General features: G+C 36.9%; 1 protein-coding gene across 1 annotated transcript; it reads right to left on the bottom strand.

The window, feature by feature from the left end:
* Nucleotides 1–153: 153 nt before the first annotated feature.
* LOC108229830 (leptin) lies at nt 154–2,492 on the bottom strand. The gene is made up of 2 exons (XM_017405508.3): nt 1,194–2,492; nt 154–1,098 (listed from the first exon to the last, which is right to left on the bottom strand). The coding sequence occupies exons 1-2, from the start codon at nt 1,359–1,361 to the stop codon at nt 766–768; spliced, it is 501 nt and encodes a 166-aa protein (XP_017260997.1). The 5' UTR covers nt 1,362–2,492; the 3' UTR covers nt 154–765.
* Between the last annotated feature and the right edge of the window lie 18,385 nt (nt 2,493–20,877).

The following is a 20,877-nucleotide window of genomic DNA, read 5'->3' as shown; positions in this document are numbered from 1 at the left end:
AATATATATATATATATATATATATATATATATATATATGTCGAAGTTGTGTTTTCCTGTTGATCCTCATTTTCTCATATTAATCCACGCTGCCACACATTCCCAGGTGTTTTTGTAGACTCACCCAGTTTACCTGGATTTTTCCTCTCATCCTTACACATCACACAACACTGACAAGTAGTAAAAAAAAAAGTTTAATATTTATTAATAGTTTTATAAAACAATGTGGCAACCAAAAGTAGAAAAATATTCAGCACATTCTCTGTGGTTTTTCATAGAACACGTTGATATTGCACAATAAGAGGAGTTTCCCTTTCTCCTTCCTGTTTGTTATCCAACAAACACATGTGTTGCTGATTTTTCAGCCTGGGCCAACGGAATTTCCAGAGACGACAGACCTGCTCACATTTCCTCTGATCCCGGTCAGAATTATTTTGCTGAATCATCTTTACGGCGGTGAAACAAATATCTCTCGCCAAGAGCTCTTTGTTGACTCGACAGAGGTGACATAATACAAATATGTTTACAGCAAAAGAAGAAGAAAAAAACCCCACGAAAAATACATTTATGTTGTAAACTTGCTTTGGTAGAAAATACTTTTTTAAATAAAGTGAATAAATACAATATGTATAAAAAGTAAGTGCATGTTTCAGGAATTTCCTCCGGGCCATTTAGTAAAATGGCACACCTATCGGTGCAGACTTTTCAAGTTTTACCCCCAAATTAGGCCAAAATCTTAGATATCTTAGCCTCGACGTCCATCTTTTAACAAATGTCAAGAAGATCAAGGTTTCTTCGTAGCAGACTGAGGTACTCCTTAACTCTCATGAGTGCCTTAGTTCCCACAGTGTGAGTAAATCTCTTTAGTTTCTGGAGTTTTTTTAACAGTTCGGGTTCCGAGGACTTTGTTGGCTGCTTGCAGTGCTGCTGGCTCCACTCGTCGGTGGAATTTGTCAGGATGTAGAGTTCAGTTTTGATTTGAGTGACACCTTCTAAAGAGTCTGAGATCAGGTCGTTGTAGCCCTTCAGGACCGTCACTATTGAGGAGGGTCCTTCCAGTTCTTTAATAGATGGTTCCAGTGTTTCGTGGGAAGTGTTCTGGAAAACAATAAAAACATCATTTAGTCAAGAACAAACCAATTCCTCTTGTTCAAAACGTACTGTGTTTGCATGAATAGGATTCCAAATAATACCTGGTAGTTTAGGTTCAGCCTAACTATCCGAGCTATCAGCAAGTTAGCATACTTTTCCACTTTCTGTTTAATCTGCTCCGATTCCACAGAACCTCCTTCCAGAGGAGCTCCTGTCCCCACACTTAGAACATGAAAGACTGAAATCAGAAGCACCAGGGTGTAGTCCATAATGATGAGATTTCCCTGGATGTGCAGAACACAGAAGAGCACAAGTTCCTAGTGGAGGAAATTACATAAAAAACAAGATTAGTGCTTGTAATGATCCAAATTAATTTACTGTTTGTGGTTTTTGTTTGTTATGTAATGAAACATTCAGACGTGAGTTCATATCTGCATTTACACAGGTGCAGTACACCCACTACCTCCCTGTAATCTACTCAGCACAATTCTTCCAGCAAATATTTGTGATAAAAACAAACTTGTGAGTTTCTGACTGTGTAACAGATCAAAGATCACAAACTGTGGTTAGCAGTATTTGTCTTTCCTGTCCTCCTTTTTTTTCCCATCAGTAAAAGAAATAATGCAGCAGATATCTATAAAAACAACCAGGATTGTGACGACATCCTTCACATATGTTACCTATTGAAGAAGTTTTTTGTGTTTTTTTTAAACATCCATTTAGGTTATTACTAGATAAAGAAACATTTGTTTTATTTAACAGACAAAGACTAAATGTAAAAATGATTCCAGACATGGCAATGATAAATAGCTGAGAAGCCACACGAGAAAGAGACGGAGTGAAAAGTTGACCTTACCTTGGTTGGCGTCTGAGTGTATGACACTGTTGGGCTCCATCAGGATATCTTATAGTAGAGGATGGTTGAGTCATCTCTTACTCACCCCCGCCCCAAAGCCTCCCACCCACCTTCTTGCTTACTTTTGCCCATCTCATACCCCTGAATCCCCGGCGGGGCGATGACAGGAGGTGAGCGTTACATGGTTTAAAAACTGAGCAAACTTGGATTTTTCGGTGATTCCTCGTTTTTGTAGATACATTCATAAATGAAGCTTTATTTATTTATTTGTTTAGGAATAGCTGAATGGAGTAAATCCTTTGGTTTGGTTTGTTGTTGACCAACAGTGTCTTTTTTCCCCTCAATATTTGTTTTCATAAACCCGTTAAAGTTTGTGTACTTTAACCTCCCACAGTTTTCAGGCAACAAATACAAATACAAAACTGAAGTCATATATAAATGTAAAGATTAACTATACTAATGAAATAAGTATTTGTAAAGGCAAAGCAAACATGTTATATATTTAAGTTTTTATTCTTTTTAATCTCAAGTAGCTTAAAGTTGTCTTTATGAAATTATGACATGACAAAAAATACAAACTTGGAAAAAAATACTTTTGCAAATTGCAGAAATGCAAATTAAAAACAAAAATTAATAGTATTAAGAAGTGAACAAAAACATAAATGTTTATATATGTGGAAAGTTCTCTAGGTTCATAAATTAAAAAAAATTGATTGAAATGATTACTTTTATTTGTTTTGTTGAAGAAGCAGCATTTATGAAGCTCTTTTACTTTGACATAACTCAATGTATTCAGTTAGACGCTTTCCACATGTGACTCAACATACTCATGCAGTACATCACAACCATAGTGAAATTCAAACAAATGAGTAAAGAAAGTGATTTTTTTTTTTTTCAACAATAACAGAATGTCCGCTGCTGATTGCTTTTCAGTTGGTGTTTGCCAAAACGTTTGTATTATTAATGGTGAAAACCATCCTGGATGATCTTTTGTGGAAAAAAATCAAGGAGCCTGACCTTCCTAAGACCAACTGATAGCAGCAGGGTCACACTTACAGCTGAGAGAATCAAAGCAGACCTCAGTCAGAGACATATGCATCTTTTTTAGATACCACTGACTGCTGACATGAAGCATCAGTGCAGATGCAGAGCAAGTTTCTGTTTCTGAGAAGCAACGCCAGATCTGTGTCCAAGAAACACAGAACTGATGGAGTCCATGTGGAACAGCTGAGCCATGATGGTAAATTCAGTTCTTTTCTAAGTAACTTACAGTAATTCCTGCGTACTGTAAACTACTTCATCCACATCAGTTTTGTAGAGCAGCCAAACATCGTGTCACACTGTGGGTAGGACAAACAGGAAAGAAATAGGATCTGAAAATTGTTGAATAAGTCAAATGAATAAATGAATGTGTTTTAAAGAAGTAACTAAGTGATAGTGCCTTACCAGGTATTTACAATTGAAGTAAAGCAAAACTCACATAATAATAATAACACATATAACTGCTTCATTGGCTCTTAAATGTGTGTAAAAGTTTTCTCACAGCAGCCCTGCTGTGGCTCTGGAGATCTCGCACTAAGAACAAAGCACGTTTTATGACGAGAAATGAGTATTTTTCCTCACATCTGGAATGACTAAAACTGGCCTTTTTTCTGTTTTTGTCTGCCAGAGCGTGATGTCTCAGTCATACTGTAATCACATCTCATTAGAAGAAAAGAAAGTGGGGGGTCATTTTTTTTTATTTGCATGTATTTTTCCACTTAAATTTTTTATCAGTAATTTTTCTTAAGTTCAGAACTTTGTTTTGCGTGTGTTCTTTTTCAGAGATCTGTCGTTCCAGCGGTGGTATTAATTGGAAGTCATTTATATTTTGATGATGCAAAAAATTATCTGGAAAAAAACTGATTCAATGGTAATTCCCTTTTGCTCAATAGTACTCATCTCATGGTTGTCAACTCATTCTAACTGGTTCCAAACAACGGTCACATGTGCTGTTGTGGCTTTATTAGAAATCAAAACTGCAATACGCCACTTCTTTGTTGGAATCAGTCACACTTCATCTCTCTCCTGGACAAGAAGTCTGTCAGGTCTGTCAGAAGGACCCTGCACAGCTTCATTATTATTCTATGAGCACTTTGTGTCACATGACTTATTGGAGCTTGTGAGTCATATTTTTAGAGGTGTATGGTTCTGTTTTAACAAACTGTACACTTCAACACACAATAAAACTTCAGGCACATCTATTAAAGGTTAGGGGAAATAAGAAATTATATTACCAGTAAATGACACAGTAAAACACGCAGGCTGTGAGGTTGACCAAGTCTTACTGATCCGTTACAGTGGCTGCCTGGGCCATTATTGCCCTTACGCAATATCAGATCACTTGTGTAAGCAGCATTGGAGCCAGGAATTTCACTCAACTGGATTTGCCTCAGTGAGTCACAGGAATGATGGGAATTTGAATTCACTATCTTGCGTGCACTGCCATTCAGGATGGTGCTCTGTTTTTTACTTCCAGACTATGGAATGACGTTAACAGCTTAAAGCTGAATTGAAAAGACCTGAATCAGCACATGCAAGGCAAGTTCTGCGTGACTTGGAAGGCAGCAGTCATGGCAAACAAAATCTTTATGAAAATAATTTTTTAGCCGCCACTTGCAGCACTGGCCTGGTTGTTTTATGACCTGGTCCAAGCGACTGACAAAGTGAACCTGTGGGTTAACTCATAAAATATATAACCTGGGACATGTTACGCAATGCTCAAAATAATTTAAGGTTTACCGGAATTTGAAGCTCTTTTGCATCAGCATAATGTGAACAGCCTTAATATGGCTCTGGGTGTTTAATAATACATTTCAAAGAGTCTTTGGGAAATGGCTCTTCCAGAAACCCAGAAAGTTTCTGGCAGGGTAAGTTAATGTCAAGAAGTTGACTCTCACCTTTAATTCATGTGCTCTATTTGTGTATTTCTTTGTGTGTACATCAGTATACAAATAATATTTAATTTCAGTTACAGAACAGTTTATTTTACAGAAACACACACAAAACAATTTCATAGATTTCATAGAGCCCAGTGCAAACTCCCTTTCAGTTTATCACATGTCCACAACACAGACCTGCACATCATAACAGCATCATAGTAATGGCTGTAATTAAAACAAACAAATAACAATGTCTTTTAAGGAAGAGATTAATAAATTAATTATTTTAATTAATATGGTCAAAAACACTAAGACTAAGATTGTCATGGTTTTAGAGTGTCACTGTCTTGTTTCGTCTCCAAAACATTTTGGAAATCAATGTGGCTGTAAAACAAGCCCAAATCATTACTCTTTCACCTCTGTGCTTGATAGCTGTTATGAGGTTCTTGTGCCAATGTTTGGTTTTTGGTTTTCAGCAAGCCCAGCACCACAGACAGTGATGTGTATCATGGCTGGACATCTCCACTTTGATCATGTCTGTCTGAAGGATGTTGTTCTGGAAGTCTCGTGTCTGTAGTGTTAGCAAAATATATAACATTTGGTGTGGTAGCATCTGAGAGTCATTCCCATGGCCTTCGTGTCAAATGGACCTGAAATTACAGGAGCTTCTCTTCCTGTCTTCAGTTATAAGGGCTTCAGGAGGGTTACAAGTTTGACATTAACTATTGGAATCAACTGGGTCTGCCTGTTAGCAGAATATCTTATGAACCACAGGATAGATTTTAATGGAACTCCCAGAAAGTAATCATTTGATATACATCTGCAAGTGATTAACTTTTGGAGTCAACCCAGTTTAAGATGACCGCCACAGCCATAAGATGACCCTAATATAAAACTTTGGCATGAAAGTCGGAGGTTGAATTCCTTCATCTAATGTAATATTCTGCAGGCTCTGCTGGTTTATACATGAAATTAAAATTGCATCATCGTTTCTCTGTCAGTTAAAGCAGTGATCAAAAACTGGTGGACCACGGGCCATCAGAGTGCTCACAGCATTTAATTAGGCCTGACACAAACACTGAAACACAGGAGAAGAGGATGCTGTAAACTTTATATCCTGTGTTAGCTAAACTCCACAACTGGTCAGTATCAGAACATAGATACAGCAGTAGGTGATAGATTAAGCTAAAAAGGTTCATAAGAATAAGAAGAAATTCGCTTCAATCATCAGAGTTTAGGATAATGTTAACAAGTGTTGTGAAGTTTTCTGTGAAGTTGTTTTGCAGTTGGAGCAGGACTACACTACAAATGGGTAAACTGTCAAAATAATTGTTGTATTGTTGTATTTGTGCCCAATATCCAACTTGTGGAACCCATTGTGTGGTATTTCAGTGAATCTAAAATAAAACTTTTAACAACACACTGCTTCTGGTGTTTGACAACAGAAATGATGTCAAACTCAAAACTATCATGCCACTTGATCTATTTCACATTTTCCTGTTTGTCATTGTTGTACTTATGTTTTTATTTTGCATTTCCCATTTCTGAACACTAATTTATACGCACAGTCACAACAAAATATTGTGCTGTAAAAAGAAAAAGTGGAAAATAAATTAAAGAGCATTGCAAATTAATTAAACGGGATGTGGTTACCAGAAGCATGTGTAATCAAAGTCCGGCCCCTGCACTGTCTGCTGTTTTTGTTGATGACTGTATAAACTCACTGAATCCTAGACTTAACTTGATCCTTTCTTGCTTCTTTTGTTTCCAATTTTAGATGACAAATTATGGTGACAAATATGTATATATATGTAACCCAGAAATTCCAACTTTAACTACAGTGATTTTTTAAAGTTTAAGTTAAGAACATGAAATTGCTCCTGTGGAGTGAGGTATCCTTTGTTGTATGAACAAATATTATTTTTATGCTCATCCTGATTTTTAACACAATCAGTTGAAGACTATCCCCTTTAAGTAGCCTTTTTTAATGTGCTGAAGCATATAAATATGCCATGTTTGTAATGACATGGCTTTACATCAGTTTATTCACTGCCAAAGCTGTTTTCAATCAGCATATACAAACATTAGTGAGAACGATGCAAAAACAAGGATGCTAGTAAAAATGTGGCCTTTACCTTTTAAGATAATACAAACTGCTGCAGGACTCTTTCTAGTGGCTGCAGATGGCTGGAGAGTCTGGTTTTCTGTTTTGGCTTATTGTCTTACTCTAGATTGAATAAGGTGCTCATCACACACAATTCTTGTGTGATGGATCATCTAAAGGTCCACTCTGTGTTCACATCACTGTTACATGAAAACCACAAGCTGTATATAAGTGAAGAATATTTTTGAAAAAACAAAAATTGTTTTATACTTAGTCTTTAAGAAAAGCTGAAACTGACAGAAGTTGAATGAAGAAAAAAACAAACAAACATACAAGCAAACAAACAACAACTGGACCAGGGTTTTTGTTGGTATGAAAACACCAAAAAATAATAGTGATTAAAAAAATAAATAAATAAAAGATTTTGTTTTTGATATTTAAAATCTTAAGATGAATTAAACAACACCAGAAAATGTTGTTTTTTAAAATAAGATTACTAAGAAAACTGTTTTTCAAGCTTTGCTGAAGCATGTTTTAATGGAAGCAAAATACATTACAGATGTATAAATGTTAGACAGAAAGCTTTGCAACTGTAATCAGGTTATTTGTCTTCTTTTACACAATGGCAGTGACCTTATTCCTTCTTCTAAAGAAATGAGTAATGCAATGGAAATGACAATTTTTTTTTGTAAAACTGGTTTATTGACTTAGGCAATTTTCACAGGAAGTTGCATTCACGTTTTTTTTTCTGATTTTAGACGTTACAAACTATGACGTATGTTGATCAAACTATGACGTATGTTGGTCACAACAATATATAGATTTCACTTTATAATGTTGATTACATTTCACTTTATAATGTTGATTTCTAATGTATAAAACTGGGTTTACTACAAACACAGACAGCAATGAAATCAGTTTAAAAACAGAAATCTTTAGGATTGCTACCACCTTCTGGAGAAAGTTTGTACTGCTGTATATATATGTTCAAGTGGAAAAAGTTTGCTAAGAGCATAAATAGTTATGGATTTCTATCATACTAACTGATTTCAATATTACATAAATGTTTGAATTAATCACTTTAACTGACTTTAACTCTAGCATTTCTTTTGGTCATTTTAAACAGGTTGGAAACTTCTAAGTCAAAGCCAAGCATGACCTTTATTATTCATATCATGCATTACACAACTCTGTTGCCAAATGACTGTTTTATGCCACACAGTTTCTGTGTTCAACAGGACAAAGGAAAACATACTATTTCACAACTAAATGATCTTGACGTCCATAATGTGTTAAAAAGGAACTGTACATCACTAAAGTTGTAAGGATCCCTTGCAGATGCTTTTTGGGGTAAGGGCTTCCTGGATAGTCAACTGACAGCAAGCCCAGACCGCAAAAAGATCTGAAAAGAACAAGATTCCTCAGAGGAAATTATGGCCATCACCAAAATCAGTTGGTCCAGAATCTGAAACATACAGATACACATTCATTAGCTAAAATCAGGTGGAAACGTAAGAATCATCAAGTGCTTGAATTTCATCTTTTTCTGACTGTTTTGTTTTTTCATTAAAAACAATAGCCGTGAACTGTAAGTTTTTCTACAAAAAATATGACTTTCACAAGTATGAATCTGTTTAATTTGTTTAGATAAATGTTCACTGAAGCTAGAAATAATAAAAATAGAGGAAATGTATTTAATTATTTATTGCCCAAACAGGTTTATTCATTTTCTGTCCTAAATCCTCTAGATGTAACAGTACAGGCGGGATGTCGGATGTCAGAGACAAAAAAGGGCAACATACATAAATTTTGCTTATAGTTTTTTTTACTGTATTTTTTATTAAGTGCCCCACCAGATCAGAGCCAGCTTGAAATCATCCAAAATGTTCTGTTATCAGTCATTACATCATGACAATTTCTGTCTCTAGAACACAGTTCTTCTACTTAAAACATTCAAAGTTATGAGTTAAAAAACTGTCAATTAAAAAAAATAAATCTGACTTATGAAGACATGGGAAATTGTAAATTTGACAGAAATATGTATGTGATTGTCTGATTTTTAATGGAAGTTTGAATATTAAGAAGGAATACATCTAAATCGTTAATGAATAGTCCAATGGAAAGTGAAACATGTGAAAGCTGAGGTAATGATCTTCTTAGTTTTTAATATAAACAGAGACGTTAAATGTACCTTTGTAATAACATTTCTTTTAAATTACCATGAGTACACATGACAGAAAAAAACATAACAAAACCCACCTAATATCTTACATCTCGTCCATTTAAAAAAAAAAAAACACCATCTCATAAACAAAAATACCTGCAAGTAAATTATGGGTGTAAGTTGTGTAAAAAACATTTTTTGTAATTTATTTCCACAGTATAAAACAAGCAGGATCTATGCACTGCAGTATCAGTGGTGATAATTGGGAAAGCATTTTAGAATTTATTTCATTCTAAACAGATTTCAGTTGGAGTTTCCATAAAATCACTGTCAAATCCCACTGAAACCAGAAGTCATTTAAAACCCTCTTACAAAAAAAAAAAAAAAAGAAAAAGAAAAAAGACATTTTGTCAGTGGACTGGAAAGCTGAAAATGGTAGAAAAAAAACTATTGGTGAAATTGTATGTTAAAGCAAATATAGGAGTACAGCTTGAAGGGATTGTGGAACATTAAATGTGGCCACACGTTTCAAGTTGACAATAAAGGTGCTTTTCTGAATAAAATCACCACAGAGATGCTAGTCATCTAATGAATATAATATGAGTAATGATTAAAATCTTTCCCCCCTCCTCTCTTAGTACACCTAGTACTAAAATATTGCACAGCTGCTGACATCATCTTACACCAATTTGGCAAAAACGTGACGTCTGCAGGAAAAGGTGAAAAAAATGATGTTGCGTTTGGGTGTATATATGAACAAGAGTAAAAGAATAAAATAAATGAAAATGTAAAACATGCTTTGCAGTGAAAAGCAGGGTGATTTTGGGAGGCATGTCTGCTCCTGCTGATGCAGTCAGTGAGGACAGAAGAAAGGAAAGACAACACTGGCTGGAGCTTCACGTGAGCTGTCCGTGGTGCTGAAATCCGGTAAACGCCCTAAGCACCCCACCGCCGCCAACACCACCACCCCACACCCCTCTCACGACACTGTGCAAGTGCAAGTGTGGCTGGAAATCTTTTGTCCTGGTGAAAAATATTCAAAGTCTACATTCAACAAGCATCTCTCTTGGGCTTTTTCTTGTAGGGGGGGGGGATTGCACTGTCAATTCCTTCTGTTTACACCCACGTCACCTGGCCAGAAGCCTGCTTTACTACCAACCAACCAACCAACGAACCCCCCACCCGCCACCGCCACTGATCCAGTGCTCCTAAAAACTACGAAACAAACTGGCAGAAAATGAACACCTGATAGACACTTTAAACTCCCCCACCCCACCCCCCTTGTAGAAAGAGACGGACCTAAGGGCGAATTGAAAGTTTTGCAAAAGAGAAAATTTGGCTGTGTGCGTCGGCAGGTCGCCAAGCTGTAAGCAACCATGACGCGCACAAATTTTCCAGCTACAATAGCTGATACTCCTGTCTGTCACCACACCGTACACATACCTAATCAACAATTAGCAGGACTGGAAAGAAAAATGAAATCTGGCGCATGGATAAATAAGAGTACATCTAAGCAGAAATAGGCAAAATAAAGAAAAACTGTGATTTAATGAGATGAGGGGCGAAGGTGATCGTTACCTCTGTGCGTTCTGGATGCGAGCACTTGCAATAAGGTCGGGGTTGTGTAAAGCCCTTGGAAGGCGGGGAGGGGAGAAGAAAAAATAGAGAGAAAACGCAAATTAAACAGAACATTATTATTACATGTATCTGATGGCAGAGAGTAGCAGGAAAAAAACAACACACACACACACGCACATAAAGATCACACACGGAGAGCAAACAGTCGGTTACTGTGAAGCCTGCATCAAATCAACACAGAAATGATCTCCAAAATGTTATTCCACAATCACTGCTAGAAATCCTCCCACAGATGTGTTGTGGTTGAGAAAAAAAAAAAAAAAAAAAAAAAAGAAGCATCCATACATACACACCTCCCTTACTATCGCTGATGCTCGAAGGGTTGGGGCGACGTGATGGCACCAGGATCATTTTCACTTCTGCATTTTCATTTTCTGTTTTCGATGCATTTTGTTTTCTTTTGGTCAGGAAACATGCTTCGGTTTTTGCACTCGTTTCCATCCTTTCTGTAGGAAATACTGCAAAAGCTCCAAATGGAAGCCACTCAATTCCTCCAGTCTGCGACTGACCCGCATTGACGTCATTGCGTCATTAGGTCTCCCCTGGAAACACGGGGCTCCCAAAAATAGCAACACATTAATTCAGCCTGCGCTGGGGTTGGCTTGGCGGGGGCGACTATTTGTATCAATCCATAACCCCTCCTCTGATTCTAAGCAATAATACAGTCCTCCCTCTCACTGCTTCACTCTCAACACTCTCAAGGACGAGCCGATCACGACTCACGGCTATTTTTGGAAAGAGAGGGAGAGGAAAGGGGGGGGGGGGGGGTGGAGAGAGAGAGAGAGAGAGAGAGAGAGAGAGAGAGAGAGGTGGGTGTGATGAAAGACGCCCGCACCTCTGCTCTCCTCTCTGTTGGCTGGCTAGGAAACAGAAACAGCACCACGGGGATAAAAATAGCAATAAGAGCGGTCAGCCAGCAGTGGGGGTGTGGGAGGAGAGGCAAGACCCTGAACCTAGTTAACGGCCACGAAAAAAAAAAGAAAAAACTCAACAGCCTCTAAAATAGGAGGACCGGCTTGTCAGTCAGAGGTTACAAATGATAATAGTAATTTTGCTGAACATCATGGGATCATTTTGATACAAGGCCTCCATCATTTGCATATTGAATTACAAATATGGCATCTGGCCACTAAATCATCGTGATGATGATGATCATCATCATGATCCTCCTGATCATCTTATTTGACCCTTCAGATCACAGATTACTGAATGAGAGGTGAGATGGATTGTTACTTTCTCCCTTCTATTAACAAAAACGTGTTGTTAAAACCTGCAAATATCAGCTACAATTCATCCCTTTTAAAACATAAAACATATTAAGAAAACATGCCCCCCCCTTTTGTCACTTAAATATATTGATAAAAATATAGTAAAATATAATAGTTTTTATTTTTCCTGTTTGATGTGTTTAGCCCACTAATTTTAATCCTAAACATATGATGCCATCTACTGGTTGTTTAACAGAATTGCACGAAGGAGAAAATATGGTTGCATCATCCTTGCATCAACACTATAGGCAGTGCAGGTAGAGAGGCCTTTTTCACTTCCAGATCAGCAGGTGCAGTTTGGTAACACACTGGGATTTGGTGTGTTAGAATTACTGAACTAGAGACATGATCTTCCACTTACCTTCTGTCGATTAAACACACACACATACACACACACATACGTACACAAAGCATTAGCAAATTAAATGATCTACCAGAAAAAATACAAATAATGTAAGTAGAGGAGAATCAGATCATTTGGGATTAAGAATCACTTGAAGGAGTTGCAGTTGGCTTCATAAACAGCAGGTGGCAGGAGGGAACATAATCTGAAGGCCAACCTGTTGCAGCACATCCATAATGTGACTTATGTAAGACTTTATTCTACTGCCAAACCTTCAGTCCCTGCAATTGGTAAATAAGTCTGTGAATATTTGAGGTTATTGTAGCCCTAATCCTCATGAAATTTATACAATGATATATATCTCTTTGTAGTCTGACATAGAAAGCATTCCATTATGTACAACATAAAAACAGGAAGACACACACTACCCTTGTGAGACCATATGTGTTGTTTTATCTCAAGAAAGTTCATTTGTTAATAACTAAAATGCAACCTCTATGAATAGTTTCTGGACATTTTTTTCCTCTGTCTTTTACGGAAGTTTATCCCTGCAGACTCATTGTGAAACCCTGCAATAGCAGAAATAGTGAACTTTGTGTATATTACAGTGTTTATGTTCCTCAAATTGCCTTTCTTAGTTATCAATTTCAGGGGTTTGCATTTTAATTGCACCATTTTGCTTCCATATGGTTCAAATAGAACTCAGCAGGGGACTTTGGGAGGCTTCAGTGAATACGCCATGGGAGAAAATAACAGCCGCAAATCTATCCCCAGTCTCAGAAATTAAGAGCAGACGCTGGCATCCATTACAGCTCCTGACGGTAAGCAGTTTAGCTCAGCCTGCTGTAAATCACTGCCACCGTAGACATGGGCTCTGCACTGGCTTTTTGTGTGGTTTCATCTCCACATATTCCTGATTTATCAGTGGTACTTTCTTTTTTTGGGAGAGAAAAATTAGTGCCCCATCAGCTTCATTTTGTGGAGTGGCTCTGTGCAAAAGTCATTCAGTAAAGTAAGTTTTCTTTACATACTGTTGGGGGGTCTCTGATGCTTGTCCTGCATCAAAAGGGTGTGTGTGTGTCTCTTTAACAGCTTTGTAAAGACTCTGCAGGGAGGCATACACTGGTTCATTTTCAATTAGCCTGAGACTCACATTAACTGAAGATATTAAAGAAGAGGGTAATGTTGTTGTACAAACCAATAGCCTGTGAAGGCTGGGATCTGCTGAGTTTGCAGTGTTTTCAACAAACTGGCACCAACACACACCGACCAGCTTCATCTTGATAGAAACTTCAAACTACAGGGTGTTGAGTTTGGGAAACACTTGCCACAGTGGTTTAGCAATTGCATTTGGTGGGTCTTTGTTTAGCTTTGTGCATTTGTTTCTGCACATTACAGATTCAATGGGAACACAATCAAACATCCACAGCACACAGAAAGGAGCTCCTCCCTGCAGACTCAGATATGAGATACTGAACACATAAACTGACAAGAAAACCCTGTAGAGGCCCTACAGTTCCACAGTGTAGACTAGCAAAAAAATGATTATTTAAAAATAGCTCAGCCAGTAGGGGTGGCACAAGCTGCAGGAAATGATGAAAGGTTTACAGTTTATATTGGTCACATTACCGACGTGATTATTTTGGTTAAAGTTTAAACATATGACCAATAAACAATGGCGAGTGTTATTCTGAGGGATTTAAACATATTGAGATAAATCTTATGTATATGCATCCTTATCTATGCCCACTACCGAAGAAGTTTGTTGTGCTAAATTTTCTAATGAACCACTTGACGGATTTTATTTAAATAGCTACAACTGATTAATCTTTGTAGTCAGTCTAATTCAAGGCTAACCGACCATTTAAAACGCAAAATTGGCTATAACTTAATTTTATAATTTTATAGATACTGAGATAATATTTGGTGTGGTATTAGCTGATATGCATCCCCAGCTTATACTCTGAGAGAAAATTGATTATGTAAAATTTGTTCTTAAAAGTTTGCCTCTGCCTGTTGGGCAAATGTCCCATGAACTAATGGACAGTTTTTAATGAAACTGTCAGAAAGTAATCACTGATTAGCTTTTGGAATCAAGTTAATTTAGTATGGCCACTACAGCTAATAGACCTCAGCCAACACAAAAGCTATTATTTTGCTCAAAAACAGATAGTAGTGGTAGCTAATTGTTATCCTCAATACATACTCAAAATGCTAACAATAACAAAATGCTCATAATATTGCATGAAATTGCACATGCTGTCATTTGCAAAGTTTGACCAAAACAGCTATAACTCCATCCTTTCTCATTATAAGATGACCTTAGTTTAATGCTCTGGCATAAAAGGCGACAGATGATATGGATTCTTTCAAGGAATGCTGGACTTTTAATTCACTAACATTTTTTGGTGCATCAGGTCAAACTTTTTATTTTATTGGTAAAACATCAGTACACTTCAGGCTCAGAGTACAGCTCAGAGTCTGCAGAAATACTCAAACTGTTCTGCAGATATGGGAAGGATGAATGCAAATGGTGAGTTTAGAATCTTCCAGAATACCGCCATTTTACTTTAAACTTGAATGTATATATAAAAATAAGTGTAAACATAACTGTAATGAATTTAGATAAGTTGGGTTACATTTGAGATACTTTTCAGAAAACCTTTGCTCATATCCTCATATTAAATTTGTAAAATGTCAGTGAGTTGACAAGATATTCTGAGGCTTTGTCAGTTGAAAGCAACAACTACCATGTAAATGTTGAAAAAAATGGGAAAGATGACCTCAAGCTCCTCAGCCTCAAGAACTTCAATCATGAAGAAAAGATAAATTTAACCATAAAATACCTTCCTGTCTGCAGACTGTTTGCTTAACACAACTTGACGATGCACTCTATTTAAATTTGTGGTTCCCGACAAAGTACAAATCTGCTCCTACAAATATACTGAGAACAGGAATACCAAAATATGCTGTAGATGTTGCGGGAGGTTGGGAGCAGGAAGGGGATTGCAGCTGTATTAATAAACCTTGTAATTGGCTTATTTACAAGTTCCTACTGTGAATTCTGGGGTAAACTAGAATAGATTCATATTGTTAAATAAAAACAAAAATGCAATTTCACAAAAGATGACTAGTCTGCTCATTGGTAAAAAAAATGCACATTACACTCTGTTTGAGGGATTAAACCACACAAACACAATACTTAAAATAAGAAAAAATAAGAAAAAGAAGAAAAAAGTGACACACTTAAGCATCAGCAATATTTTCCTTAACGTTGCTATTATAACAGTTAAAGTTTTTTTTCACAGTATTGTTTGGATTTGAAGTCTTCTTTGATATGTTAACAATTATACCAATTGTCATTTTACTTTTTCAAACAGGTGAGATGGAACCGTATCACCACAGGTTACTTTGTCCCAGTGATTCATCCTAAACAAATTAAAAAAGTAGAGCTTTTTCTCTGTGAGAGAATTATAGAGATGACTTGTGCAGCATTAAAAATATCTAGGGAATCACTTAGATTTACTAAAAAACAAATACAAAACAAAAACAAACAATCAAAAAAACAATAGGATGGTGAAATATGGAGGCACACATATCAAGATTTTTTTCCAGCACCTTGGTTCTGTCTGAATTATCTACACTGCCTACCTGCTGAGTAGATTAGAAAAAAAACAGGATCCACTTAGGCAGCGTAAATCACTTCTCAGCAATATTATGGCAATATCATATATCATCCCTTGTAAGAGCATTCACTGTCCCACTGTTCTGCAAATATTGATAAAGTTGCATCACTCAGAGGAAAAGGGAGGAAGATTTCTGTCAAGCAGAGGATGGAATGATTTTATATTCTTTCTAGCAGGGTGATAGATGATGAAACGCTGGCCTGAAAAGCAAAAGTGTACAAATGGAAAACAGCAAACGAGGCTGGAACACCCAAAGGATGGTAACTGTAGAGGGAGAAAGGGGAAATTGATATTCTCTCAAAACTGTTTGTTTGTTTTTCTGTAAAGCTATTGAGAATATGCCTGCTCATATTAATAGAAAGAAAACGGCAGCATACTTCTGTCAGAAGTGTTGCTCCCTGGAAACCACTCCTATATATTGTGTTTGTGTGTAGATCAAGTATTTGCTTTTATTTTGCACTTTCTTTGATATCGGTGATAAAACCCATATGTTAGAATGAGTATGTGATGTATTGTCTTCACATATTACATAGACGGTGAACTGTAGAAGTATTTTTCTCACTGGTGTGGATGCTGTCATGCCTAATTTACATCTGCAGGTACTTTTGGAACTTTTCAACATCTGTTTTTATTAGAAACCATGGTAACAGCAACATTGTTGACAACTGCTGGAGTGGTTCTTGAAAGATCTACTATTTGGAGTGAGACTGAAAATCCTGGCAGAAGAGGAGACATCACAGATTTAGGGCAGGAGCAAAGTAAAAGAAGTCAAACTTTTTATCGTGGGGAATATGAGATCACTGAAAAAAAAAGATATGAGTTTGGGGTGCAGGTAAAAATATAGCAGGGATATTTGGGAATGCAGCATTATCTGTTTTACAAAGACTTTCTCATGGCTTATGCTTCTTATGGAAAACAGTTCTGTGTGTTTTAAGCTGTTTTCCTTTTTTACTACACCTGGTTTAAATGATATGTCATTAAAAGGCTTCTGTAATTCTTGACAAGTTGTTGGAATAAATATTTATTTTGAATCAGGTGTATTGCAGCAGGGACACATCTTAAAATGGTGCACTGCTATATGATTGGTCAGTCTCTGTGGCCAAACGTAAAATTGAGTTTAAGATTTGTGTTATGACACACAAATCACTTCTATTAGCCTATGGGATGAAGTTATGACTGTAGGCCTTTTGACTAAAAACACCGACCTATCACATCAGTAAACTGTGAACCTTAAATATGAATCTTAATAATGAGATCTTTACTCAGTTGATTTGTATTAGAAGCTACCACACATAAAGTGGTTTAAATTCAGTTTTTAAATTCAGATGATTTGTGTTACCCTGTAATGGGTAACTGGAGGTCATTAGCAGAGCAAAGCAGTTATATAAATGTCACTTCTGTTTTTACTTCTAAGATAACTCTATGATGACACCAAGGAACTTTCTCAAAACATTGCAACTTCACTGCAGAGAAAAGATAATTTTTTCCAACAGAATAACTCTAAACCCCACTAAACCTATAGTTAGAGCTTGACCAGGCACAGTGCTACAGTAACGAGCCACTGGATAGTCTATTTACAACATTTTATCATTGCATCAGAGAACAAAACATCTCTCTATAGATGTTGAATCTGAAATCAATTCAGAATCCCAAAATAATTTGTAGCTGCTGTATATATTTACCCAAGTCTATAAAGCTAAGCCTCTGCTGTCAGCCCACCACAAGAGGCACGAACAGCAGAATGTTAAGCTTTATGATAGGCTGCTGCTCACTGCAGTACTCTTTTAGGCACAAGGCACTTGCATCTACGGTATTCAGGATTTAGTGCAAAGAAAGTTATCTTTCATATATTTTATATGGTGAGTTTCTTGTTACTAAAGATTTTTGAAAACTCTCATGGCCAAAAACTTTAAAAAGCTTCCCATTTCTTAGTTTATTCAGCACAAACACATTTCCTGTCATTGTTTTTCTTTTCTTTTCTTTTTTTACTTGTTTTCTCCCCTTATGCTGTGTACTGCAGCAGTGACCTAGCTGGGACTGCATGGGGAGAAATTGTCAGTGTGATCTTCTCATTCTCCACCTTCTTAACGGGGAGTCTGGGGTCTGTTAGTGTGTTTGTGTATGTGTGTGTGTTCACAGAAGTGTCCATGCATGTCATGCGTAAGTGAAAACACAGCTGTTGTCCTACTGTTATCAGCCTTCTCGAGGGATGGGGAGGAAAACCAAAGGACTGCTTGTGTAAGATTCACTCTTGCATGTGCTGGGTGTGATAGAGGACATGAGACCATCTGCAGTTGCAACCCTTGTCCTGTGTGAGGCAGCAGAGATACAGCCCTTTTCATGATACACACTGCCGCATCACTAACACACATGAAAGCTTGCACACACACCGGCGCTCCCACTGAGACGTTCACTGGGGCCAACATGTTGGGCACAGATTTAGAATGGACACAACAGATCACTGGCTAGTCAAGACACTTCATTTCAAACTGACACAGATGGTGATGGTGCATAAAGTATGTGGAGGGAGAGGAGGAGTGTGTGGAGAAGCACTGGGAATTGTTATAAATCCCTGTCTTGTATAAAACAAAGAGATTTCATCCCACACCAACAGGCAAAAACTGTTTATGACACCTTTGTGAGTAGGGACAAATGTGTGTGCGTTTGATTGATGGAAAGGTTTTGCTTGAAGAAATGAAAATAGGGTTAGGAATGCATCGCGGCAAGACAGAGTAGGCAATCTTTGTGTTGAAGCCATCCTTAAAGGATAAATATGTTTTTGTCCTTGAGGAAGAGAAGATATAAAATGCCATAATACAGTTTCGTCCTTAAATGGGTTGAATGGAGGCTGTTCTGTAAAACCATTCATACAGTAATTCTTCAAGCATTTATCACAGAGGTCTTGACTGTCAAGACATTTTCACTTCATTCTGGATCCATTCCCATCCTCCAAATGGCTCAGTGATGAGTGACAGGCCACACATTGCTACCTTTCGCCCTAACAGGTGGTGCTTGATGATGTGTTTTGGCCACACACACACCCAAACGTGCATGTGCACAGACTGAGGGCTTGTAATCAAAAACACCTGCAGCCTTGACAGCTGACACCTAGATGATAAATATTAAATAGTAAATTGGGTATGCTAAATATGCAGCATGCTAATTAGCAGAAGCCAAAGTGGTGACTGTTTTAACAGTGAAACTCATTGGGTTTCTGGCATTGTGTTCTCATAAATAGATTCATGAGGAAACATTAAGTGGTCCACTCAAGGTCTGTTAACCAAGGTGATATGTAGGAAATAACAAGATCTGCAGTTTGATGATCAATAATAAGTTTATAAATTGTAAATATATGTTTTGTATTTTCCTCTGCCCTCTGTCACTCTCCTTCACAGAGCTACATGTCCATAGATCTTTGTTGGACATCAAATGAAGCTTGGATAGACTGAAGGAAGGTGACTAAAATATAAACCATTTAGTGATGTTTTCAACACATGAATGTATATTTTAAATTGATCGCTTTTTCTTTTCAGTAGCCCCACTTGGACTAACTATTAGCTTGTCAATCAAGTCAGAAATGAAATTTATTTCTGAGGTTACACAAAGAGCTACAATATCAAAAACAGATAAAATATTCATCTACTAACAGAACACCACTTCAAAAGATCTGAACCATCTTTTCAAGAAATAAAAGTTAAAAAGAAAAAAGAAACTTTAGATCCAATAAAGAAACCTCATAATAAGGCAGAAGCTGAAGCTCAAACAATTACATTATCTGAATGATTTAAGATTCTTTTTTCAATGAAAAAAAAACAACTACTGATATAAATCGTAAAATACATAAAAACACTAGTTGGCTGACAACCAGTTACTCCAAGAAAATGCTGTGCAAATGCAAACCTTTGTAACAGCTGAAAAACATTCACACACAAAAACAATGCATGATCCATGGACAAACTATCACACTGTACATGTTTAGTAGGTTTTATTTGTTTGTACATGCATGTCTATGTGTTATATAGCACATTTAAACTAAATTCTCTGACACAAGTCTAAGCAATCAGCTTTTGGAAATCAAAATTTCTAAACCTTTGGCAGTCTTCCTCATGCTCAAAGTTGTGGGATTGCTAGTGGCTTACCAGCTTCCCCTTAAAATCCCATGGAGCTCAGTCTTTCTCATTAACAGTCTAACTTGCCTTTAGAGCCCTGAGATTCAAGATGGCATCCCATTGTGGTAGGCAGCTAGAGACTCAGTAGTGAAGGATTACAAAGAGCACTCCAACAGGATCACATCTTCATCAAATATAATTAACATTATTCCAACCTGGTGATGAGGTTATTAATGCCATACTGGATATTACATATTATTATTATTATTTTATTTAAAAAAAGTTATTTAGTTTATCACAGAATGCATCAAAATTAGTCAGATTTAGCTCAAAGCACAGAAACATTTGCCAGTAAATCAACAAACTGTCTTTGTGGAGACTGCATGCTCCCCTCATCCACGCATAGGTTTTCTACAGATACTCTGGTTTTCTCTTACAGTCCAAAAACATTCATGTTAAGGTAGCTGGAGATACTAAATTAAATTTAGGAAGGATTGAAAAAAACTTTCCAAACACAGGAAGACACAAGGTAATCTAAGTTACATAATCACATTTAACTAGTTAGCAGTAACAATCTAACGAATTTGGCCAACAAACAGCAAGATATTAAGTTTCTTAGTTCTGTAGGTAAAATGTTCCAAGTATAAAAGCAAGCTGTCACTTATATCAATGGTGTTTCTCATAGGTACACCTCTG

The sequence above is a fragment of the Kryptolebias marmoratus genome, linkage group LG11 (genome assembly GCF_001649575.2).
Source record: "Kryptolebias marmoratus isolate JLee-2015 linkage group LG11, ASM164957v2, whole genome shotgun sequence".
NCBI classification, from domain to species: Eukaryota; Metazoa; Chordata; class Actinopteri; order Cyprinodontiformes; family Rivulidae; genus Kryptolebias; species Kryptolebias marmoratus.
This window is presented reverse-complemented; position numbering and strand designations above follow the sequence as displayed.